The sequence below is a fragment of the Hyperoodon ampullatus genome (genome assembly GCF_949752795.1).
Source record: "Hyperoodon ampullatus genome assembly, chromosome: 6".
NCBI classification, from domain to species: domain Eukaryota; kingdom Metazoa; phylum Chordata; class Mammalia; order Artiodactyla; family Ziphiidae; genus Hyperoodon; species Hyperoodon ampullatus.
The window spans coordinates 42,696,295-42,723,597 of record NC_136919.1 but is presented as its reverse complement, the minus strand read 5'-3'; the positions used below and the strand labels follow the sequence as shown (position 1 = coordinate 42,723,597).

The 27,303-nt window shown below is 38.1% G+C and overlaps 1 protein-coding gene across 1 annotated transcript in view; it reads left to right on the top strand.

Annotated features, from left to right (window-relative positions):
• Window positions 1–751: 751 nt before the first annotated feature.
• The window catches only part of NAA35 (N-alpha-acetyltransferase 35, NatC auxiliary subunit), a gene marked incomplete at its 5' end in the record, with an annotated part of 96,288 nt that continues 69,736 nt past the window's right edge, over window positions 752–27,303 (top strand). Inside the window, 8 exon segments of the mRNA XM_079706207.1 lie at window positions 752–763; window positions 765–839; window positions 926–1,007; window positions 1,685–1,813; window positions 13,203–13,236; window positions 18,617–18,731; window positions 19,799–19,873; window positions 22,166–22,333. Coding sequence (XP_079562333.1) covers window positions 752–763; window positions 765–839; window positions 926–1,007; window positions 1,685–1,813; window positions 13,203–13,236; window positions 18,617–18,731; window positions 19,799–19,873; window positions 22,166–22,333 — 690 coding nt within the window.

Below are 27,303 nucleotides of genomic sequence, written 5' to 3'. Positions count from 1 at the left end.
AAGAAAAAAAAGCTTTTGTGTGTGCACATTTTCATTCCTAAGTAAATACCTAGGGGTGTAATTGCTGGATCATGTAAACGCATGATTAATTTTATAGTAAAAGACAAACTGTTTACTAAAGTGGTTGGACCATTTTGGATTCCCATCAGGAACATATGAGAGGTCCAGCTGCTCCATGTTGTCAACATTTGATACCGTCTTTTAAATTCTGGCCATTTTAATGGCTATGTAGTGATAAGCATGCGTTACGTTTCCTACCCATACTACTTATGTAACCCCACTTTAAAACTGATCATTTTATTAATTTCAGGAAAAATCTAAACCATGTAAAGGCTCTCTAGGAAACATAAAACCGGTGTCAGGGAGCACCAGCTCGATGGAGCTCTCGTAGCTGGGCTCTTCATGCAAGGCCCCAACAACTCAGGCCTCCGCGTACTTCCAACGCTTCCTCGCGCCTCCCCGGCACCTTTCTAAGAATTTCCCAGGGAACCGCGCGGCGCGAAGCGGGGCGGGCTCTGGGTCCTCAGGCTCCGCCCCTTACCGGCACTCACCCCCTCACTACCCAGGCCAAGGCCGCAGGCTGGAGAAGGAAGGTAGCTTCCGGTCTCGCGATTGGCTCTAGTCCCGCGAGAAGAGAAGATATCCGCCCCGGACGAAGGCTGTCGGTAGCGAGGAAGGGGGTGTGGCCGGGGAGCGCGAAGTCCCAAGGCGTGAGGGAGAGGAGGCGGGGTCGCGCGCACCGGGCGTACGCATGCGCGCACGCGGCCGGTCGGGCTGGGCTGAGAGGGGAGGGGTCGGCGGCGGCGGCCCAGGCGGCGTCGTTATTTCCGCGATTTGGGCGGTGCGTGGCAGCGCGGGTGGCCACGGGAGAAGTAGGTAGGGACCGCCGTGCGGAGCCATTGAGACTTCTTCCCTCCCGTGTCAGAGAGCCGCAGCACCCCGCGCGCGTGGCGGACCCTGGGGACGCCAGGTCACCCTGCGGCCCCTGCCCTCCCGTCGCGCTTCAGGTAGGAGCTGCGGGCTTCCCCGTGCCCGCTGCCCGCCGGGGCCCTGGCCTTACTCAGTGTTATCGGGGCGACGACCTAGCACCGGGCGTGCCAGTTCTCCCGCGCGACGACAGCCCTCTCCTCGCCTCCGTGCCCGTGGGGCTGGGGCCGGGCCGGGCTGACCCGGGTGGGGCGGTCTCCTCCTCAGGTGCGCCCCCGCCCTGGGCCCGGCGGCTGGGGCCCGGCGGTGCGCTCCCTCACCCCATGCCCCCCGGACAAGCTGTGTAGGGGTCCGGCCGGGCCGGGAGAGGTTGGCCTGGCGAGCTCCGGCAGGTGAAGGACCACCTTGACTTGAGTAGTTGCTGGGGTCTTGGGCTTCGAGAGGGGACTCTGAAGAGTGCCTTGGTTATTTGTGGCCAGTGTTGAAAGTAGGAAGCTCTGGAGTTGGTTCTCTTTGGGCCAGTGGTGGGATGGTTTGTGATTTTTTCTTCCTAAATAGGAAAAGCAGCAGCAGTGTTAATTGACGTGGGATTTAATTGCAGTAAGGTAGGTTTTTACAGTGCGGTCCTCAAACTCAGAAGAGCTCTGCTTAAAGAGTTTAATTAAGACTTTCATCCAATACTTAAACGCACATGGTTTGCAAATACTCTTGCCCTGAAAGCTACATCCTCTCTTTTACACCAATATTAATTTTATAGGAATAATGGTTATGAAAGCTTCTGTAGACGATGATGATTCAGGATGGGAGCTCAGTATACCAGAAAAGATGGAAAAAAGCAGTACAAACTGGGTGGACATAACCCAAGATTTTGAAGAAGCTTGTCGAGGTGAGTTTGAATTTTTGAATTAGAAGTTCAAAATTTGGGAAAGGGTGCAATAAAAATGTGGATTGTGATTTCTAAACTATCTCAATAAATGGAAAAAAAATCAACATGTGTGGTTTATCAAGTTTGTTAACCACACATATTCCCTATCCTCTGATTTTAACTTTCATTTAAAGCCAGTTTATATAGGATATAGCATTAAATACAGATGTTCAGGTAGTTTCTTGGGTTAAAATTTTCTAACTTTTAAGTAACAGGTTAGAGAGCACATAGCAGTAATTTCAAACTGTGGAAATACGAATTCTGTCGCCCTAAAGATGGGAGTGTTGTATATTTGAGGTTTGAAAATAATCGGATCATGTCATTCCCTGCTTAAGATCCTCCAGTGGCTTCGTGTTGCATGTAGAATAAAATTCAAACTTCTTCCCTTTGACCTATGTGATCTAGTGTCTGCCTCAGACTTTTTTTGTACCACTGCTTCACTAGACTCATTATGATAAGTCATGAGATCCTTATCTCATTAAACACACTAAGGTCGTGTCCCCAGGTTTTACATAGCTGGCTCCTTCCTGACCACTTAAATGTTACTGTTCCAGGGACTTCTCTGGTGGTCCAGCGGTTAAAACTCCGTGCTCCCAATGCAGGGGGCCCAGGTTCCATCCCTAGTGAGGGAACTAGATCCCGCATGCCGCAACTAAGACCCGGTGCAGCCAAATAAATAAATATTTTTTTAAAAAAATGTTACCGTCCCAGTGAGGTCTCAACAGCCAATCTAAGCAGATTTATCCCCTCATTCTCTTCTATCCAGCTCCACCTCAGTTGAATCACCCTGCTTTATTTTCTTCATAGCACATATCTACTGTGAGAAACCATCATTTTCAATTATCTTTTATTATTAGCCTCACTCACTGAAATATAAGCTTTGTGAGTGCAGAAATCCTGTCGATAACCCTAGCACACAGAACAGTGCCTGGCACATAGTAAGTTCAGTAGATGCTTGGGCATAAATGATTGGAGAAATAAGCATGTTCGTTGTTTGAGAGGAAAGAGCCTTAGGGAGAGAATGAAGGTAAGAGAAAGGAACAAATGATAGAGTGACAGCTTGAACTTCAAGAGAGGATGGGATCAAGAACATTGTAGAGAAATTAACCTCAGGAAAAGAATAGGGACTTACTGAGACAGGAGAATGAAGGTTAAGGTGATGAAGATACAGGTATATTTCTAAGTGGGTGGGGAGGAATGGTGGAGGGATTCACACCATGATGGCTTCTATTTTGTTGGTGAACAGAGGGTTAAGCTTTTAGTGATGGTGACGTGTGTTTAGAATAGTGCTCTTAAGGAGAGGAGTAAAGACTTGGAGCAGCTGCAGGTGGACAGGGAGCCAGCTGAGTATAAGCAAAGCGATAACTCATGTGCTTACCCTTCGACTGTTTTGAAATCCATGTCCAGTTGAAGTATGCCTAGGTGAGATAGTGGAAAGAACATTAGACTGAGCGTTGGGTGACTGCCCAAATATGTCTCTCTAAGGGAGAATTAAGTGTAAGTTACAGTGTAGTTTTTGTGCTCAGTGTTCTTAGACTATTAAGTGGATCACACCTATAATCTTGGATTGATTTTCAGTGACCTATGAAGGTTTTATGAAATATATATGGCTTGAGTTGGGCCGTAAAGGACTGGTCAAGTTTCTGTTAAGTGAATGTTAGGGAATTACTCTAAACTGAGATGAACCATTAGAGCCAAAGTTCAGTGAAACTTTTATGTTTTTTTAAATATAAGTTTATTTATTTATGTATTTATTTTTGGCTGTGTTGGGTCTTTGTTGCTGCGCGTGGGCTTTCTCTCGTTGTGGCGCGTGGGCTTCTCGTTGCGGTGGCTTCTCTTGTTGCAGAGCACTGGCTCTAGGCGCCCGGGCTTCAGTAGTTGTGGCACGTGGGCTTCAGTAGTTGTGGCTCGCGGGCTCTAGAGCGCAGGCTCAGTAGTTGTGGCGCGCAGGCTTAGCTGCTCCACGGCATGTGGGATCTTCCTGGACCAGGGCTCGAACCCATGTCCCCTGCATTGGCAGGCGGATGCTTAACCACTGCACCACCAGGGAAGCCCAGAGACCTTTATGTTTGAAGAACAGTGAATAATTCTGCTTCTTTGGGGAAGGAACCTTGAGTAGAAAATATGGTTTAGTACCTGCTTCAGTGTGGATTGAGAGAGGGTGGCATATCATTTTGTTGCCAGCATCAGACTATCCTATTAAATACTCCTCCATAATTAGCCCTTGTACTGTCTCAAGTGGCTCAAATGTGAGGCATACTCCTTGAAACTAAAAAGTTGATATAGAATTAATCTTTATGTATGATTTTAGGACTGAAAGCTGTTAGCATTTTTTTTTTTTTTTTTTTTTTTTTTGCTGTACGCAGGCCTCTCACTGTTGTGGCCTCTCCCGTTGCGGAGCACACGCTCCGGATGCGCAGGCTCAGCGGCCATGGCTCACGGGCCCAGCCGCTCCGCGGCATGTGGGATCTTCCCAGACCGGGGCACGAACCCGTGTCCCCTGCATCGGCAGACGGACTCTCAACCACTGCGCCACCAGGGAAGCCCCTGTTAGCATTCTTGAGCCTATGGTATTAATAATTTGTTTTCCCCTCCTGAAATAATCAGATTCATAGCCTTGATTATAGGTTAGACTTCTAACACCTTTCTGAAAACTAAATTTAATACACATAACATTACGTCTTTTTCTTAACTGTCGCGGTGGTTTCTCTTTGGTAACAGTGTGATGGCATTTGGATAGACTTTGGTGATTTCGGGGGAGGGGAGTACTATAAAATAATCTGCATACTGATGACAGCGTTTTTCATGCACATTTCTACTTATTCTTTTAGTGGCTCTTCAAAATCTTCTGGATCAAATTCTAACTTTCATCATTTATTTCTTATTGGTCCCATGGCACACATTCCTGCCACATTTCCTATAGCTGACATTGAGGCTTTTTTTTTTTTTTCTTTTCCAAATTATTTTGAATGTGTAGTGCCATCACTTATTTTACCTGATATGTAACATACCATTCGTCTAAATTACACCTCTGAGCTTCCCTTCTCTGGGAAACCTTGCCTAATTCAGTCCATCTCATTTTGTTACCTGTAAGGCCTCTGCTCTTTATATTCCGTTTGTTTGTCTATATTTAGGTACTTTCTGATTACAGAGTTACAACTTAAGACACTTCACTTAAACATAAACGATCATAAAAGATACACTGCTGCTGCTGCTTCTGCCTGCTAGATTCCCTTCTTCCACACTTGCTCTGCATAGCCAACAACCTCTTCTAGGATGTTGACACCATTAGGTGTCTAGAGCCCAGAGGTAATACAAGGTCAGCTATAATTACTTTCATTCTTTTTAAACTCTAATTTAGGAGGATATGGGCCCATCCTCTCATCCTATTTTCTTCTCTCTTTGATGGCTTAGTTCATTCTTCCTTAGTCAATCTTTATAACAGGTATCACTGTTTAGGACCCCCATAAGCCATCCAGTTCCTTTAGGTCTTGCCCAGTACTTTCAGAAAACTCCTTTTGTTGTTTTCTCTTCCCTCATTTAAAATCCAGGATGCTTAAGCCTCTTATTTCTCTTCTTTGCTGTTGTCTTCTCTCACCCAGAACAATATATTTGTTTTTAAGAATAAATGAATATTCTAAGACCATGTTTCTTCAAACCAGAGAATATCTGGATCTTGTACTTCAGAAGTATGAGAACCTGTATTACATGAAATGCTGTCATTGTGGGTGATTGCCAGGAACCAGCATAATTATGAACACAAGCTTGGGCCCTGACACTGTAGCAATAGTTGATTATAATGTTATCATCCATTTGGTCTGGAATATGTTTCTGTAATCTTTTAAAAAGGTTATCATTGAACTGATTGCATAGCATTTAACAATTATTATAGAAGAAGTATAGATCCTTGATAAAATTTAAATGGACTTTCACTCCACCCCCTCAATTCATGAACCCCAGTTTGAGAATCATTGTTCTATGCATTTGCTGTTTGTTACCATTTTATTCTAAGAGGAAAAAGATGGACAGAAATTGTCCTGGTGAAAGATCAGGGCAACCTGTAAAACATTTTTTTAAGTGATTTTGGTTTTGGAAATGAAAATTGTGTTTTCCTTGTCCGTACTATCAAGAATATTTTTTTTTTTTTTTTGGTAAGAGGACCCATTATTCATTCATTCATTCATTATTTTATTTTATTTTATTTATTTATTTATTTATTTTGTGGTACACGGTCCTCTCACTGTTGTGGCCTCTCCTGTTGCGGAGCGCAGGCTCAGCGGCCATGGCTCACGGGCCCAGCCGCTCCGTGGCACGTGGGATCTTCCCGGACCGGGGCACGAACCCGTGTCCCCTGCATCGGCAGACGGACTCTCAACCACTGCGCCACCAGGGAAGCCCTCAAGAATATTTTTTTTTTTTTTTTGCGGTACGCGGGCCTCTCACTGTTGTGGCCTCTCCCGTTGCGGAGCACAGGCTCCGGACGCGCAGGCTCAACGGCCATGGCTCACGGGCCCAGCCGCTCCACGGCATGTGGGATCTTCCCGGACCGGGGCACGAACCCGTGTCCCCTGCATCGGCAGGCGGACTCTCAACCACTGCGCCACCAGGGAAGCCCAAGAATATTTTTAATGGTGGGGCATGGGTCGGGTGAGCAGCACTGGTAATTGTGGATCATTCTTGTTCTCCACCAGGGGTGATTTTGCCCCTCAAGGGACATTTGCCAATGTCTTGAGACGTGTTTGGCTGTCACGTTCAGGGGTGGGAGTTTGCTACCGATGTCTAGGGTGCACATTGAGGATGCTGCTCATCATCGGATGCACGGGATGGCCCCCACAAAAAATAAGTTTTCTGCCCAAAATATCAGTAGTGCTGCTTGGTTCACTCCATGTAGATTACTTTTAAGAATGTTCAGCTATCATTTAACCTCTTTGACCTTGGATTTTTTTAGGAAAGGAACACATGGATGTCATAAGACCTCTGACGACTAGCATTAAATAGCACATGCAGTAGGAAGGGAATGGGACCTTTGTTGCATTTTGAAAGCTCTTCTTACCAGATTTCCTCTATAATCTTGTATTGTTTATCCTGCTCTATAGAAAAGGTGTCCTCAGAAGTCACCATTTTCCCCCTGTTAGTTGGTTATTTTAGTAATCATGTTTCTAGATAGCAGGCTTTTATTGCTGTTCTTGATTCCCCCCACTCCCATTTGGGCATTATCTATGGACTTCCCCCCACATAGTTAGAGCTATGCAAATATTATTCATAGCTGAGCCAAAGAGTAAAACGGTTTTGCTTTTCCCTTCCTACACATTTCTGTTTTATGCAAAAAATATTTACTCAGAAACCATGTACTTGTCATTAATTCTACCTTACACCCTTCACCAGTTGTCTAAATCTTCTTAAGACATTCAGGCACATCAGACATCCTATTGTTTTTAATCTCCATGAAGAAATTTCTTCTCAAGTCTCTTACTTTGCTCAGATCTGGACTTTGCCTTTTGTACCTGGTATGATCCTGAGATCTTCCTTCATCATCAGCCTGGGGTTTCTTACTTTTCTTCCTTGTTTTGATTAGACATCTTTATTATCTTCCTGAGTAAAGCACATGGGAGATACAGTTTTTTGAGACTCTGGGTGTCTGAAAATGTCTTTATTGTATCCTCCCACTTTATTGATAATACATCTGGGTATGTTTGAGAATTTTGAGCGCATTGCTCAAGTGTCTGATGACATTCTGATTACCGAGCTTTCATATGTAACCTTTTAGTATCTTCTCTTTGTTCCCCATGTCCAGAACTTTCACAATGGTTTGCTTTGTTGATGACTCTGGAGCCCTTTCACTTTGATCTTTCAGTTCTGGGGAATTTTCTTTTTTTTTTTCTTAAAAATAGTTTTATTTTAAATCCAAATGAATTTTTAGTTTAAATCCAAACTTTTACAAAAACTAAACACTTTCTTAATTAAGTATATACCAAAAATATCAATGATTTAACTTGCTTCTGTGTATAGTTTTTCCATACATGAGCACCACCATGATCATTACCATTACAACTACAGCATTCTTTTTTTTAAATTAATTAATTTATTTATTAATTTATTTTTGGCTGTTTGGTCTTCGTTGCTGCACGTGGGCTTTCTCTAGTTAGGGCAAATGGGGGCTACTCTTCATTGCGATGCACAGGCTTCTCATTGCGGTGGCTTCTCTTGTTGCGGAGCACAGGCTCTAGGCTCGCAGGTTTCAGTAGTTGTGGCATACGGGCTCAGTAGTTGTGGCTCGAGGGCTCGAGAGTGCATGCTCAGTAGTTGTGGTGTTCGGGCTTAGTTGCTCCACGGCATGTGGGGTCTTCCCAGACCAGGGCTCAAACCTGTGTGCCCTGCATTGGCAGGCGGATTCTTAACCACTGCACCACCAGGGAAGTCCCACAGCATTCTTTTTTAAAACTTGTTTTTCATCCAGAATTTCACACATTAATTTTTCAGTTGGATATTTAAATTCCACTATTAATCATGAATCACAGAAATGGCAGTCAAAGATATCCTCTGATCTTCCTTACTCTGACTCTCTCTTTTTTCATGTGGCTTTCTGAGTTTGGCAATTGTTAACAGATTTACGAAGCTGCGGGAAGATGCCGATGACCCCATTTCATTCTTCCTTCCCTCTGTAATTCCTATGTCTGTGTAAGGATAAGGTCTCCACTTCAATACAAGTCTTGCACAGGATGTTCTACACATATATTTTTGTATATTTATTGAAAAAAATCCATGTATAAGTGGACCCACGCAGTCCAAACCCATGTTGTTCACGGGACAACTGTAGATCCTTCACACGCCTTCTCAACACTGCACTCCACATAACCACTGAGTGACAAACATGGATGGGTTCATTTATCTTGAGTCTTTCTTCTATTATATGTGGAATCTGCTATTCAAGTCTGATAGGTTTTTGCTTCCATTTGGTCTTTTCTGTTTCACATATTCTGTGGGGAACTTCCTTGAATTACTCTATTTCCTCTTTGTTTTTTTCTCTATTCACATTATGGAGTGTTTACTTTTTGAATATTGAAACGTCTAGGCTGAGTATCTGTTTTTTTTCTTATGCTTTCTTGCCCATTTTCCATCTCTTTGTATTTTTCCTCAATGCTGTGGACTGAATGTTTGTGTTCCCCCAAATCATATATTGAAACCTAATGCCCAATGTGATGGTATTAAGAGGTGGGGCCTTTGGGAGGTGCTTAGGTCATCATAGTGGAGCCCACATGATTGGGATTGATGTTCCTATGAAAGAAACCCCACAGAGCCTCCCTAGTCCCTTTTGCCATGTGAGGTTATAGTGAAAAGATGGCTGTCTAGGAAGTGGGCCCTCTCCAGACACTGAATCTGGTGGTGCTTTGATCTCAGACTTTCTAGCCTCCAGAACTGTGAGAAATAAAAGTGTGTTATTCATAGGCCACCCAATTTATGGTATTTTAGTTATAGCTGCCTGAGTGGACTAAGACTCTCAATTTAATTTTTCTTTTCTGCTGTATTTAATTTCTAAGATTTTTTCCCTCTGAATGTTTCTTTTTTTAATAAAAGTAGAGTGTTTTTGTTTCAGGGTTGCAATATTTTTTCTAAGAATAATAATAGTTCTTTTGAAATTTTGTTTCCCAACGTAGTGTCTTTCCTCCAACTTGCCTTTTTTAGTTTGTTTTCTTTGGTTTCTATCTTTCGTGTTAGGGGATTACTTTAGATATCTAAGAATCCTTTGTTGCCTGTCGAAGGTGGGGGGCTGCCAAAAAGCCAACTGGAAGCTCCGAATTTTTGAGCGGGACTCCTCTGCTGTGAACGCCAGTATCAGGTGATCTGACTTGGCTTTTGTGTTGGAGAACCTCTGGTGTCAGTTATTTAGCTCCTTCCTCTTGGAAAGATTATATTCTGTAGAGAAAATTTATCTAATCTCCTGCTTGAGGTTGAAGATTTGACTGTCTGCCTGTGATTTAACAGGTAAGTGGGGGAAGAGGTCTGGAATTTTCACATATTCACTTAATGCCCCCTCTTTCCAGAACTGAACCCTACCCTTCAAATAACCTTCTGTCCCTGGAGATTTTTTGGTTTGCCCTTTTCAAAGAAAGCCTTCAGTATTATCCAAGGTGAGGGAGGGGTAGTTATCTTGTTCTGTAAATTAGGGCAGGGCTCTGGGCTGTCTGATGGCTCAGTTCTCTCTATTTTAACCCATCTTTATATCCTCACTTTCAGAGGTAAGTGGTAAATCAGGTTGGTTTTGGCTTTCTCCACTGCTGGTTTTATTTTTCTTGGGTTTGCTAGGAAACGACTTGTCTTTCTGTTTCCAAGTTTCCCTAATTTTGTTGTATTATTTCTGCACCAATTTTTCCTCTTCCTTTAGGTTCATAGCTTTCTTCAAAAAAAAATTTTTTTTTCCTTTAATTGTTTAAATGAGATTTCAGGAGGGAGTTAAAGGTTGTTGCATGTGTTCAGTTGGCCACCTTTACCCAGGGGTAAACTTTAATTCATCTGTTTAATTATCACTGTACAACGGTATTGGATTCCAGCTATATCATAGGTTCAGTAGGGTCTTCATAGCGACGCTAGCAGTGAAATTAACCATGATTTACAATGTTATGTGTAGAAATATATTCAAAGATCTGTAACACCAGTTTTCAAATTACCTTCTCATTTGTAAGAGGGTAAAATGTATTTGTGTTGTCAAATAGTTACATGTTTTTCTCATCCCATTAGATTACTTTTCTTCAGGAGAATGATCGTATGCTTCAAGTGCTTAGCACTGCTGCAAACCCAAACTCCAGCTACAAGTTATAGTTCATTGTTCATTTCCAAGGCAAAAGGGAGGATGTCCTAAGGAACTTTAACAGAATCATCTAGTACAAGCCTTCATTTTACAGATGATAAAATCAGGGCCCAGAGTGATCGACTTGCTTCTAGGTCTGTGGAGTGTTCAGTGAAGCTATTTGGTACCCAAATCTACCCTAAGTATATGGTAAATTATTACAGCAGTTCTCAATTTTTTGGCATCAGAACCCCATTATACTCTTAAAAATACCTTCTTATGCTTTTAAAAAGTATTGTTTATGTGTATTATATGTATATTGATGTTTACGGTATTAGAATTTAAAACATTTTAAAAATACTTGTTCATTTGAAAATGGTAATAAACCCATTGCATGTCAACATAACATTTTTAAAATGAAAAATGTATTTTCCAAAACAACAACTTTGAAGAGTGGCATTGTTTTATACTTTTGAAAATCTCTTTGATGTCGGCATAATAGAGGGCACCTGAATTCCCTGTCTGCTTCTGTGTTCAGTCTGTTGCCACATGTCATTTTGGTAGAAGTATAGGAAGTATATCAGGCCTCACCAAATATGTAGTTAAAAGATGGTGGAACCTTTTCAGGTAATTGTGGATATTCTTTGCTACTACACCAAAACTTGGCAGGTGGTAGTTTCTTAAAGATTAAGTTTGCAGTGTGGAATCTGAAAGCATATTAGTGGACCTTTCATGCTGTGTTACATAAAGTATATTGGTCTGTCTAGAACGTTGAATGGATCTTTTATCCATGCCTAATTTTGTAACATGCATTGCTATTTGCAAAATATTGGTTTAGTGAGTTAAGCACATTTTCCAAGTGTTGACACACTTCATTATACAGTATTAAAAAGCACATTTGTTAATATCGCCACAGTATCCTCAGGAAAGCCTTTTTAAGTATTTGGACACTGTCAAGTTCACAGTGGCAGATACATGTTTTCCAAAATTCTGATTTTTTCTTGAAAGCTCAAATTTTATCACTGGCAATAAACCTTGTCAGTTATTTTCCTAAAGTGACAAACTCATTTATTTTCAAGAAAATGCCATATTGTCAAGTCTGAATAACTATAATTTGTCACTGTTCTTTCAAGTAAAAGTGGTGTTCCATGATAGTTGTGCAAGAGCTTTTCCTTGAGACAGTCTCTTAAGCAGAGGAAGTGTTTATGTATACTTCCCATTTGTCAAATAGAATATTAAAAAGATGTATTCAAAGATTGTAATTTAATTAGGTATATCAGGACCAGCCCTAGGATGAAGTGAGTGAGGCATTTAGGGTACAGAATTTAAGAAGGCACTACTTGAAAGTGCCTTCTTAAATTTTGCACCCTACGTGCCTTACTTGCACTCTGGTCCTGGCCCTGAGATTAATAATTTTTACTGTTCCATCAAGGACTTCTTAAGTGAAAGTGCATGGAAGTGAAGAATACACTGTTTAGCTTGGGGCCACTGTCTTGATTTGTGCTGAAGCTACAGAGTTTTGCCCTTTTCCTCTTTACACCATTGCTTTTGCATCATCATTGTAATTGTCAACACAATGAAAAAAAAGTTTAGTATTATTTACAAAATGTATTAGTATTATTTTAGTATTTTAGTTTTAGTATTATAACAAAATGACTTTAACATCACAGGCTCCTGGGTTCTCAAACCATCTTTGAGAACCACTGTATGTTCTATTATGCTTCATTACAGTATTTTGATAAATGCTTCTCATTGATTTATCTGTTTTGGTACATGGAACTTTGAAAAATGAATGTCATTTAACTTATTAGCTAGGGAGATTCGTAATATTCTGAGAACTGCTTCTTTTTGTCTTCCACAGGAGTTGACCATCAACATTTAAGCTACTTAAAAATGATACAGTGGTGGTCCTCCCTTTACTTGCACATTGAAATCATCTGGAGTACTTTAAAACCACTCTATGGGTCCCACTCCTAGAATTTGATTGGTTTGGGGTGCTGATTGGACATTGGGATTTTCAAAAGCTCCCCAATTGATACTGATATGCAGCCAAGGTTGAGAACTGCTGCTTTATGGAGGATTAACACTCTTTTGATCAGCTGTTTATGCAAGTGCTTTCTACATTATTTAAATAAAATGTAATAAAAAAAATAATTTCGACACCGTTCCTGGGACAAAAAGAGATTAGATTATGATGCCAAGTAGTTTAAAAACAACTTGAGAAATAGCATACAGTTCTGTGAAAAAGTTTACTTAGGGAGAAATGTATTAGTGGGTTTTTTTAAATGAGGCTGATAATTCTGGTTGTATTATTGTAGCCTGTGATGGGTCACTTGTTAATTCTCAGAAGTTCAATTTATAGTTAGTGTTTAAATATTCACTGTGTAGAAGACATTATATTAGTAATTGAGTAGAAATAATATGACCATTTCTTAGAAAATGAAGTTTAAAGGACTGCAGGCACATTTTTCAGGTGCTAATATTTTGTTTCATTTTTTTCTTAGAATTAACAGTTAAATATAAATATGGTATTATTCAAAAGATTTTTCTCTTTGTTTCTTTTAGAATTAAAGTTGGGAGAACTGCTTCATGATAAGCTGTAAGTATTTGTGTCCTTTGAAATAGTGTAGTGTAATATTTCCATCTATTTTGTCTCCTGTGCAATAGTATTCCTTGAAGTCTGAGTAATTTTACATTTCAAAGCTGTAAGAATAACACTATTTATATATTTTTAACCTTGGTCAGCTGTTTTGGGGCAGCTTACCTTAGTCGTGATAGGAAGTGGTTGTACCTAGTGAAACTGTGACTTATGGTCATACCTTGAGGGTAGGTGTACAGAATGTGGAATTTCGTGAGAAAAGGTGGTTGCATGTTGTATGTGATACGCTGGTTGATAACCAGAGGTAGGTGATTATATTCCTAGATGAAAGTAGATTGAGAATCCCTAGAAAGGTAAATGAAAGGAAATTCTTGATTATATTTATACTCCCATAGATAGCCTCAGTTCCCATACTGCTCTGGCCAGACTCAATTTTCAAGGTTGGGAGTATGAAATTTTAAATTAGTAAGTAGACAAGATTGGACGTTTGTTAGGGGAAGTAGAAACTTGAAATTTAGTTCTTCTCAGACTTAAGTGACATCAGAATCATCAGAAGGGTTTTAAAACACAGATTTCTGGAACCCACCCCCACAGTTCCTTATTTAGTAGGTCTAGTGTGGAATCACAGAAGTTGCATTTCTCAAGTTCTCAGGTGAGATTGATGCTGCTGATCTAGGGACCACACTTTGAGAACCACTGTAGGTCATCATTTTGATGTCACTGGCAGTGATAGGAAGGATATAATGAAATCAAGCCATAAGCTAATGCAGGAAAGAACGTGGCTCCTGACTATGGAATAACATTTGAGAGAGGGTCGCTAGAGGGTCATAGCCCTCTTCATTTCCCCAAGGTTTTAGACACTGAGCCCAGGGATCATGATTGCCAGCAGCCTACCCTGGCCATCTATTAAATTTGTATCCTTTTAATCCATATCTTCTTTAACTGTCATTTCTTTTCCCCCTAGCATGTACGGTCTTCTAGCCTTCTATGTCATACACTTATCTTTATTGTTTGTTTCCTTCCACTAGAATGTAAGCCCCATGAGACAGGCAAATTTGTTTTGCTCACTCATGTATCTCAAGTGCCTAGAACACTGCCTAGCACATAAGCAGGCACTCAGTATTTGTTGAATGCATGGAATAGCTAACTTACTGCTGCTCTGGTTTCTGTAGCAATTTTACTAATAAAGCAAATACCTTATTTAAAAAAAATTTTTTTATTGGAGTATAACTGCCTTACATTGTTGTGTTAGTTTCTGCTGTACAATGAAGTGAATCAGCTATATGTATACCTGTATCACCTCCCTCTTGAGCCTCCCTCCCACCCCCCACCCCACCTGTCTAGGTCATCACAGAGTACCAAGCTGAGCTTCCTGTGCTTTATAGCATGTTCCTGCTAGCTATTTTATGCATGGTAGTGTATATATGTCAATCCTAATCTCCCAATTTGTCCTGCCTTTCTCTTCCCTGCTGCCTGTGTCCACGTGTCCGTTCTGTACATCTGTGTCTCTGTTCCTGCCTTGCAGATAGGTTCATCTGTACCATTTATCTAGATTCCACATATATGCATTAATATACGATATTTGTTTTTCTCTTTCTGGCTTACTTCACTCTGTATGACAGACTCTAGGTCCATCCACATCTCTACAAATGACCCAATTTCGTTCCTTTTTATGACCGAGTAATATTCCATTGTATATATGTACCACATCTTCTTTATCCATTCATCTGTTGTTGGACATTTAGGTTGTTTTCACATCCTGGCTATTGTAGATAGTGCTGCAATGAACATTGGGGTACATGTGTCCTTTTGAATGGTTTTCTCAGGGTATATGCCCAGTAGTGGGATTGCTGGGTCATATGGTAGACTTTATTGATCTAGGGTTTTAATTGTGCCATTAACAACTTTTCTTTAGTTGTTTTCATATAAGTAATAAACGGATACTTTGTTTTTAACAAATTTAAACGTTAGAGATGAATCAGAACTTCTCATGACACCATCTGTCCAACACAATCTTTGTTCTTTGCTTGGAGATAGTCATTGTTATAAGTCATCAGATTGTTACATGTGCTGGACCTATAAAAAATATATATACTTATATATGTGAATGAAATCTATAAAACTAGTTAACTGTAAATGGGGATATATGGTACAGTATTCAGCTTTGCCATTTTTTATGTAAGGGACTTGAGCATCTGTGGAGGCTCCTGGAGCTAACCCCCTGTGGATAGCAAGGGTCGACTGTGTGTATTCTGCAAATTCCCCACCCCCCCCTTTCAGTATATCTTGGAGATCTTTCCATGTTAACTCCACCTTGTTCATTTTAACTGCTGCTTTTTATTTTATAAGATGACTGTACCATAATTTGTCCTACGGTATCCCTATTGATGGACATTCAGATTGCAATGTTTTTTTGGTAATGTGGGAAAATTGAAAACATTTAATTTATACAAGCCTCTTTATACATATACATGTGCAAATGATTTTTAGGATAGAAGCCTAGAAATCAAATGACTGGATTTTAATGGATTCAGCCAAATTTTTTCCCTCACAAAAGTCTTTATCAATTTACACTAACACCAACAGCATATGAGAGTACAAATTAAAAAAAAAAAAGTTTCCTTACTCCCCCCAACCCCCGCCAAAAACCAGCATCATTTTGTTTTGCATTACTTGATTACATTAGAATTTTAATAGCTTTTTACTTTTTTATTAATAGTTTATATTTTCTCTTCTGTTAATTATCCATTCATGTCCTTTGCCTACTTTTCTTTGGATTATTTGCCTTTTCCTATTTGTATGAGTTAGTTATATATTCTGGATATTAACTTTTTCAAAATTACCTATATTAAAAATATTTCCCCTAGATAATTGTCAGTGTTTTAACTGACTGGTTTATTGCTGCATATAAATTTTTAATATTTTACACAGTTGGAATTATCAACGTTTTTCTTTGCAGCTTTGTAAATTATTAAAAGAGTTTTTGTTTGTTTGCTTATTTTAGGTTTAGAACTTAGATGTGCCTGGGGTTTGTTTTATTAAACTGTGTAAATCAAAGATTTCACTTTTTCAGGATCGTTAGCCATTTGTCTTAGTAGTATTTATTGACTAATACACTGTTTTTCCACTAATTTGAAATTCCACCTTTATCATATGTACTTCCTACAAAAACATGGCTTTGGATTGTTTTTTCTTCATCTGTGTATGCTAGAATGCTTTTAATTATTACAGGTTTATAGTATCTTTGATATTTGGTGAATCCCTGTTGTTTTATTGAAAAGGTTTTTTTCCATTTTTGCATATTTTCTCTTTCAGCTTGACAAGCTCATTGAAAAATACCATTTGGGTTTTGATTCACAACATTGCATCAAATTTATAAATGAGAATTTTCTTCAGTATGCTCATATTGTCAGAGTATCTTAAATTGAAGCATTAAGAGGTTTGATGGATTTCAGGGAGTGTCTCCTTAAAGCTCTTCTTTTTTTTTTTAATTGAATTATAGTTGATTTACAGTGTCATGTTAATTTCTGCTGTACAGCAAAATGATTGTTATACGTATGTATATGGTTTTTTTATGTATCCATTTCCATTATGGTTCATCATAGGACATCGAATATAATTCTCTGTGCTGTTCAGTAGGACCTTGTTGTTTATCCATTCTCTATATAATAGTTTACATCTGGTAACCCCAACCTCCCACTGCATCCTTCCCCCAACCCCCTCCCCCTTGACAACCACAAGTGTGTTCTCTATGTCCGTGAGTCTGTTTCTGTTTCGTAGATAGGTTCATTTGTGTCATATTTTAGATTCCACGTATAAGTGATATCATACGGTTTTTGTCTTTTTCTGTCTGACTTCACTTAGTATGATAATACTAAGTATTAGGTCCATCCATGTTGCTGCAAATGGCATTATTTCATTCTTTTTAATGGATGAGTAGTATTCCATTTTATTTATGTACCACTCCTTCTTTATCCATTCATCTGTCAGTGGACTTTTAGGCTGTTTCCATGTCTTGGCTGTTGTGTAATAGTGCTGCTGTGAACATAGGGGTACATGTATCTTTTTGAATTAAAGTTTTTTTTGAATTAAAGTTTTGTCTGTATATGCCCAGGAGTGGGATTGCTGGATCATGTGGTAATTCTATTTTTAGTTTTCTCAGGAACCTCCATACTCTTTTCCATAGTGGCTGTACCAACTTACATTCCCACCAACAGTGCAGGAGGGTTCCGTTCTCTCCACATTGTCTCTGGCATTTGTTATTTGTAGAGTTTTTAATGATGGCCATTCTGAGCAGTGTGAGGTGGTACCTCATTGTGGTTTTGATTTGCATTTCTTTAATAATTAGAGATGTTGAGCACCTTTTCATGTGCCTGCTGGCCATTTGTATTTTTCCTTTGGAGAAACGTCTGTGTAGGTCTTCTGCCCATTTTTCAATTGGGTTGTTTTTTGTTGTTGTTGAGTTGTATGAGCTGTTTATGTATTTTGGAAATTAAGCCCTTGTTGGTTGCATCATTTACAAATATTTTCTCCCATTCTGTAGGTTGTCTTCATTTTGTTTATGGTTTCTTTTGCTGTGCAAAAGCTTCTAAGTTTGATTAGGTCCAATTTGTTTATTTTTCTTGATGTCTTACTGCTGCTGCTTTTCTGAGAGAAATGATTTAATATAACAAGGTAGGTGTCTTTATTTTCCTGGTAATCTAATGGCTTTAGACTAAGCAAAATAGGAAGTCAGTAGCTTCATGGACAGTCACTTTCTTTTAGGCTTTTCTTTTCTCATATCTCAAAGATATACTAACTAATCACTCCACACTACATCACAACTATCTGCTTCTATGGCTAATAAGCCACAAACACCAAACCATCAAAATTTCTGGATTTTACTTTTTTCTTATGTAATTGCCAAAACTTTGGGCATATAGATGGTAATGTGCTAGGTTTTTAGACTTTCAAGATGTAAAGAAAATGAAAAAAATCTGAAAGTTACATTTGATAATGATTATTCCAAATATAACTTTCTAAGTGTTAAATAGTTAGAAAAATTATTTAAAGAAGGCAAAATGAAATCCATTGTAGATCAATTGATCTCTTTTTTTTCAAAAACTTCTAACTTTTTGAAGGAAGAACTAAAACAACTTTGGTTTTAATTCTTTTCTTGCCTCATAGTACACGTAAAATAACTTGTGACAAGTACATGGAAGAATTTTTATGTTAAAGGAAGATTATCTAATTGAAGTAGAAGTGATAGCAAGTTGGAAAGACCAAATACATAAAATAGGGTAGTTATTTAAAGTACTGTAATAATTTTTGTACCACCGTGGAATCTAGGTAAGTTTATTAGTTCATAAACAATTTGTAGAGTCAATTTTTTTATTTGCAGATTTGGTCTTTTTGAAGCTATGTCTGCCATTGAAATGATGGATCCCAAGATGGATGCTGGCATGATTGGAAACCAAGTTAATCGAAAAGTTCTCAATTTTGAACAAGCTATCAAGGTAGTCACCATTGTGCCTTTTGTGTTTTCTTTTGTTGTTTGTTATTCATATGTTAAAACATTTTGATTAATAACGGAAATCAAACTTAGTATGTTAAAGTGTAATTTTCTTAAATGCCTCTCAGGTATGTAAACAAGCGTTGGTTATCTTTCTCCTTCCATTGAAATTTTAATTGTTTAAGGTCTCCATTAAAAGATTGCTCTACATTTGTGTCTGTGTGCACTTTTTAAGTTAATTTTTGAAAGCATTTGAGTGTGTATTCACATACCTGGGTAATTGGCTTAGGGATTAAATTTTATGTATTAATATATTAAGTAAAATGCTTGTGGTAGTGAACTAGATGTTTAATTCAATGAGAATTGATTTAGAAGTTCATTCATAGTTGCCTCATAGTTTAATTTTTGCGTATTTTGTGAAGAAAGATTTGCTAAGTAAGTGGATAGAGTTAAAAAAATTAGTAGTATAGTTAATTAGTTTAAGGGAAATGTTTAAAACATTTTTTTTCTTTGTAAGTAGTTTTATTTTCTTTGTGAGTAGTTTCAATTTATTAAAATGCTTCATACTTATTAATGTTTAAAACTAATTTGAACTGTGCTTTTAAAATGCTTGGTAGTTTGACTCTTTTTTTTTTTATTTTCCTGTGGTACGCGGGCCTCTCACTGTTGTGACCTCTCCCATTGCAGAGCACAGGCTCCAGACGTGCAGGCCCAGCGGCCATGGCTCACGGGCCCAGCCGCTCCGCGGCATGTGGGATCTTCCCAGACCGGGGCACGAACCCGTGTCCCCTGCATCAGCAGGCGGACTCTCAACCACTGCACCACCAGGGAAGCCCTGACTCTATTTTTTTATAAAGGCCTTTATTCTGTTTCAAATTCGAGAGGCTTTGATTTTTCATATTGAAGACCCATTAAAATACATTATTTTTAAGAATACAGAGTTAATTTGGCACCTTAGTTTTATCAGATGATGAGATAGTTTCCTTAGAATTGATACTTTAAAATATTTACTGTACATAGTAGCCATACATATTTTTAAAACTTATATGTCATATTTCCCCTTCTTTTTAGGATGGCACCATTAAAATTAAAGACCTCACCTTGCCTGAATTGATAGGGATAATGGACACATGTTTTTGCTGTTTGGTAAGAGTTAAGATAACATGTTGGTTAATTTAAAAACTGTGACTTACTTGAATTTCAGTTTGAAACATCAACATTGAATATGAAATATATGTAATGCTTGGCCTAGTAAGGTGTACATAAGATTAGCAGGCCAAGTTATGCTGTAGGAAACAGCATTTTATCTTTTCATCTGGGTGGCTTTAGGTTCTTATTTTCTAGAAGGATATTTTCTTTCCAAGGAAGATAATAATATATAGGCATTATCCAAAGTACCCTTTTTATTCTCAAGCTACCCAGGGAAACAAATCTGAAATTGGGAGGTTCCATTAATAAGCATGAAATTGAACCAAAGAGAATTTTGGATTGGCTTTGGATAAGTTTTTTTCCTAATCCAAGGTATATTGAAGTAAACTGGCCATTTTCTACTATGAAGAAAATTTTTTAGTGATTTATATATATATGCTGAATAGGTTGTCTTCCCTGGATCATGTGGTTTAATTGTGGGAAAATTCTCATTTGTACAGCCCTTTTTTCTGCCCCCTTCTTTCTGACTGTCCCTTTCTTTTTTAAACTTAATATTAAATCATTGTCCTTAGAAATAATATAAAATTTCTTCATCTGTGCATCCAGTAAAATACTCATTGATTCCAGTGTGTATGAAGTACTTCTGTTATGTATTTTTTGTGTGTATTTTTCACTTAGGTCTTTTTCTTTAAAATTATTTAATTTATTTATTTTTGGCTGCATTGGGTCTTCATTACTGCGTGCGGGCTTTCTCTAGTTACGGCGAGTGGGGGCTACTCTTCATTGCAGTGCGTGGTCTTCTCATTGTGGTGGCTTCTCTTGTTGCGGAGCACGAGCTCTAGGTGTGTGGGCGTCAGTAGTTGTGGCATGTGTGCTCAGTAGTTTTGGCTTGCAGGCTCTAGGGGGCAGGCTCAGTAGTTGTGGCTCACGGACTCTAGAGGGCAGGCTCAGTAGTTGTGATGCATGGGCTTAGTTGCTCCGCAGCATGTGGGATCTTCCCGGACCAGGGCTTGAACCCGTGTCCCCTGCATTGGCAGGCGGATTCTTAACCACTGTGCCACCAGGGAAGTCCCTCACTTAGGTCTTATATCAGCTCTGCGAGCTATCTGGTATTACTCTTCTCTATTTGCCTAGGGTTACTTGGCTAGGAGGGGGCATAACCAGAATCCTGATCCTGATTCTTCTTCCTCCAAAGCTGTCTGTTTCTCTCAGAGATGTATTTATTACTCTTTAGCCATTTACTGTCCTAGTGGAATAGGATAAAAGGAGGCAAGGAGGAGAATTTTTGTCAAAGTTGAGGAACAATTCTGTGAGACTCAGGGCTGTATCTAAGTTTGAACTTTAATAGGCAGATGGTTTTCAGTCTGGAAAGTCTCCTGCACACTAGTAACGCAAAATACACATCTTAATTAGAGCAGTTTTCATGTGCTTTTCTCATTTTGTAATGTAGCTTTTTTTTTTTTTTTTTTGCTCTATTGCAGAATTCTTGGACTTAGTGTAAATTATAACTAAATAAACTTGGCAAATTATTTACAGTCTCTGACTATTTCTTTATATGTAAGATGAGAAAAATACTGCCTTCCTCAAAGTGTTAGGAAAAAATGAGATAAGATATATGAAAATACCTAGCATAGTACTTAAATATCATGATTACTCAGTTTTGGCTGCTGTTCTTCTAGCTTCTAGCACATGGTACTTGGCTCATGGTAGTCACTCAATAAAATAGTGTTGCCTGATTATTTTTGTGTTTTAGAAAGATCCCTCTGAGTGGGGGTACTGAAGTAGAGGTGGGAGGCAGGGAAACAGTTGCATAGTTTCTTGTAGTAATCTAGGTGAGATGTGATGCACTTGACTGGGTTAGTAATAGTTGGGATGAAAAAGAAGAGTTGAATGAGTGGCTAAGAACCGGGTTAGCTATAAAGTTGTGAATTCCTTAATTTCATGGGTTTTTATTGACTACATTGTAGAACTGATAGCTTTTGGATGTGATGTAAGGAAGCCCTGTAATTTCATTAATCTCCGAATATTTGCAAACTGAATTATATAAAAGAATCCTTCCCATATCTTTTACTTTAAGGTAATCATGTTTTTAATTCTTGAAAGACTTTAGTTAATGAAAGTGAATTCTAACTATATTTTGTCTTTTCTGACCTTCCTTTTAATCATCTTTTAAATCTTGTGATTAATCATATTTATTTGGACCTGTGGCACTCTGGCCTTTGACTGTTGGATCAGACTTTTCAGACTCTGTGTATCACCTTAAACGTGTATTCTTTTATTTCTTTATAGATAACATGGTTAGAAGGCCATTCCTTGGCACAGACAGTATTTACGTGCCTTTACATTCATAATCCAGACTTTATAGAAGATCCTGCCATGAAAGCTTTTGCTCTGGGTATCTTGAAAATCTGTGACATTGCAAGGGAAAAGGTAAATAAAGCTGCTGTTTTTGAAGAGGTAAGATTTTGTAATACAAGAATTCCTGAAGCTCATTGACCACCTTATTCACTGTGAAGTATTTAAATGATTGTGTGATATGTATTTTTTTGTCAACATTTATAGTTAAAAATAGTTTTTTAAAGTAATATGCTGTTGATGTTTACCAATATATTGGCTGTAATAATCCAGTTTTCTCCAAGAAAGGACCTTCATCTTCATGTGTGTTCCTTTTGTCAGTACCATTCATTGAATATCCGTTATGTACAGACGTACTTTATTTTGGATGTTGTGGGGATTCACAAAGAAAATAGAAGAGATAGCCTCGTCCCTCAGGTCTCTTATAAATTATAACACAGAAGTTAATTTCAGTCTTTGGATAAGAGGGAGCTAAGGAAAACAAAGTTATGAAGAATAATTTAGAATATAAACGTTTTCTTCCACTTAGTACTAAGTACCTCATCCTGAGGAAGTGTTGTGCATTTTAGACATAGAAAGATTTTTTTCTCTTTATCATAAAAAAAAGATTTCAGATACTGATATTTTAAGGAGAGATGTGATAGCATTTGAAACTATTGATAAGTAATTATTTTTGTTTAATTCTTTCCTTTGTTGAAACTGGTTTTTTTTTTCACACTGTTACTGATACAGAATAAATATCTTAGGCTCCAGCAGTGGTTCAGTGTAAAACTTTTCTAAATTTATATTATGTATATGAGAATAATGAAATATATGCCTAATGTGATTTTCACATTTGAATGTGTGGCTTATGAGTTGTTTTTGAAATACTGTGTACTTCTTATACACTCATTGGTTATTTAGCTACATATTTGAATTAATATGGATGTCATTATGGAAAGTCTTATCCATTTGGATGGAATTTTTTAAAAGATTAGTTTGAGTTAAAAAGTGAGAAGAGTCATACAAATTATTCTAAGTACATTCTCAAAGTATACCCAGAAAGACATAAAAAATAAGTGGGACAGAGAAAGGATTTTTTTACCATAATACTGGAACAATTAGTTAGTACCCTTGAAAATTACTTCATCAGCATTTTACATCTGCCTTAGTCCATTTAGGCTGCCATAACAGCATACCATAGACTGGGTAGCTTATAAACAATAATTTATTTCCCATAGTCTGGAAACTAAGAAGTATAAGATCAAGGCAACAGCAGATTTGGTGCCTGGTGAGGGCCTGCTTCCTGGTTCATCTTTGCACTGTGGCCTCACATGGCAGAAGGAGGGGTGGGGAGCTCTCTGGAGTCTTTTTTATAAGGACACTAATCCCATGTATGAGGGCCCCAGCCTCATGACCTGATCACCTCCTGAAGGCTCCATCTCCCAGTACCATCACATTGAAGGTTAGGTTTCAACATATAAAATTTGACGGGACACATTCAGTCTGTTTATTGCAGTTGATTGATATGTCTTAAGTCTCGATCTATAGGTTCCCCCTCTTTTTTATTTTTTATTTTTTTAAGCCTTGAGACTTTTTGTTAAACAACTCTGTGGGTTTCTCCCAAAGGCCTCACCTCCAAATACTATCACATTGGGCATTAGAATTTCACATATGAATTTGGGAGTGGGGGGGACACAAACATTCAGTTTATAACAACATCAAAGTAAATTGTAGATAGAAAAAATATTTCAAGTGTAAAAAGTTATTTAAAAATCGGAAGACAGTTTATGGAAATAAAATGACCATTAAACATAAGATGCTTAACCTCTCTTTAGAAATGCAAATTAAAACTGTGAGATACCATGTTCTACCTGTAACAGGCACTCACATGCTGTGTGTGTGTGTGTGTGTGTGTGTGTGTGTGTGTGTGTGTGTGTGTGTGTGTGTGTGTGTGTGTGTGTAGGGTATGAATGGTCATTGTTTCCCTCTTTTTAATCAAAAAAGTTTATTGGGCTTCCCTGGTGGCGCAGTGGTTGAGAGTCCGCCTGCCGATGCAGGGGACACGGGTTCGTGCCCCGGTCCGGGAAGATCCCACATGCCGCGGAGCGGCTGGGCCCGTGAGCCATGGCTGCTGAGCCTGCGCGTCTGGAGCCTGTGCTTCGCAACGGGAGAGGCCACAACAGTGAGAGAGGCCCGCGTACCGCAAAAAAAAAAAAAAAAAAAAAGAAAGAAAGTTTATTTGGAAATATTTTCCAAATAACAGCAGTTACAGTAACAGCACAAAGGACACCCAGATTCACCTGCTAGTAACCTATTATCTCATTTGCTCTTTCAGTTTTTCTCTCATGCATGTATGTATATATGTATTTTTTTTCTGAATCATTGCAGAGTAAGTTGTGTACATTATGATCTTCTTCCCTGAGACACATCAGTATGCACCTTGTAAGGAAAACGGCACTCTCATACACAACTACAGCACAATTATCAACCTCAATAAATCTATAATACCAATTCATTATCCATGTTCCATTTCTATCAGTTGACTCAGTAATGTCCTTCTTATCTTTCTCTACGGTATGGGATCCAGTCTAGGATCATGTCCTTCATTTAGCTGCATATCTCTTTAGTGTCCTTTAATCTACAACAGTTCCTTATCCTTTTGTCTCTAATGACAGTGATATTTTTGGAAAATGCAGCCCTCTCCTGCTTTCCCTTTTTTAATAGAATGTTCCTCACTTGGGGTTTGTCTGCTCTTTCTTCATGATTAGATTTATATTATGCAGTCCTGGCTGGCATATTATGTGAGTGATGTTGTGGCCTTCTTATGGTATCACATCTGAGGCATACAGTGTCCATCTGCCCCTCAATGGTGATGTGATTTTATCACCCCATCAAGGTTTTCTCATTGCTATATGGTTACTTCTTAAAAAAAATTTATTTTACTGAAGTATAGTTGATTTACATTGTTGTGTTAATTTCTACTGTACATCATAGTGATTCAGTTATACATATATATACATTCAGTTATACATATATACATATATACACATTCTTTTTCATATTTCTTTCCATTATGGTTTATCACAGGATATTGAATATAGTTCCTGTGCTATACAGTAGGACTTTGTTGTTTATCCATCCTATATATAATAGTTTGCATCTGCTAATCCTACACTCCCAATCCATCCCTTGCCTACCCCCTCTTCCTCTTGGCAACCACAAGTGTGTTCTCTATGTCTGTGAGTCTGTTTCTCTTTCATAGATAAGTTCATTTGTGTCATATTTTAGATTCCACATATAAGTGATACCATATGGTATTTGTCTTTCTCTTTCTGACTTACTTCACTTAGTATGATAATCTCTAGGTCCATCCATGTTGTTGCAAATGACATTATTTCATTTTTATGCCTGAGTAGTATTCAACTGTATATATACCATATCTTCTTTATGCATTCATCTGTCGATGGACATTTAGGTTGTTTCCATATCTTGGCTATTGTAAATAGTGCTGCAATGAACATTGGGGTTATAGTTTTGTCTAGATATATGCCCAGGAGTGGAATTGCAGGATCATATGGCAACTCTAGTTTTTTGAGGAACCTCCATACTGTTTTCCATAGTGGCTGCACCAGTTTACATTCCCATATGGTTACTATATCTAACCTTGCATACATAATAAGCAATCTATAGGGAAACACTTTAAGATCATATAAATATCCTGCTCATTAAAGTCTCTCCGTGTATGTTTAGTATCCATTCATGGTACTTGCTTGGACTAATCTTGACTGTGTTGGCTGCAAAACGATGATTTTGAACTCTAGCACTCCCTCCACATTTATTAGTTAGGACAGGATTCCATTATAAGCAAGATTCATACATTTTTTGATGGGAGTGTAAATTCATACAACTTTTTAAAAGAGCAGTTTGGTAGTATCTATGACTTAAAATGCATGTCTTGTTTCAGCAGTTTCACTTTTAGGAATTTAGCCTATAAATATATTTGTGCTCATCCCCAAAGGTCTACGTACAAGGACATTAATTGTAGTAACTAAAGTCTGGAAACTAATGTCCATCAGTAGGAGACTCATTAAATGACACTACACTCATACAGCCAAGTAAGTGTTGTGTAACATTTACAAAGGAGGAGGTAGGCTTACTTACACAGATGAGATTAGATCTCTAAATTAATGTAAAATAAGTCAGGTGTAGAAAAGCATGTGTAGCTTGCTACTGTTTTTGTTTTCTTTTTTCTAAAGAGATAGGTAGTTAAATCTTCATACACAAGAAGATAACTAGGGTATTTGAGGGTCAGGGTATATACTTGTTTGTACTACTGGAATTTTTATTATATGTGTGTATTACTTTCTTTTTAAATAAACTAAAAAAAATTTTTTATGATAGAAGTAATCAATCAAATTTCTATATAGTCTCTGGATGAAGGACTTACTAAGAGATGGGAGAAATCCTAAAGGAAAGGACTAATAGGAAGAAAACTGATAGAAAAAATTCTTAGGAAAAATATAGACAACAAAATAAACAATTTTTGTGTATTAAGATCCCATTCAAATAAAGCGTAACACTAAAACCTGAATGAATAAATGCACAGTAAAATAAATAGCTCATTCATAGACGAAGGTTATCAAATGGCCATAATATTTAAAAAATTTAGGCTCAGTGTAATCCAAGAAAAACAAAATAATAATTAGTTCACTTTTCATCTACAAAGTTTTTAAAACGAGAATATTCAATGTTGGTAAGGATGTAATATGTTGGCCCTTTTTTTATTTTTTTATTTTTTTTACTAGTTGGGGGTATGCATTAGCATAGCTGTTTTGGAAAACAGTTTAGCAATGTATATATCAAGAGTCTTAAACATATTGACACCATTTAAACTAGTTAGTTCACCTCTAGAACTCAGCCTTAAAGAAATTATTAGAAATGTGGATGCTTTATGCCCAAATACATTAATCAGTGTTTTTAATAGTGAAAATTGGTATCAATCAAAATGCCACCATTAGTGTTATGGTTGAAATAAATTATGGTTAATTTATTACACATAATTGATTACATGTAATGAATATATAGTGATG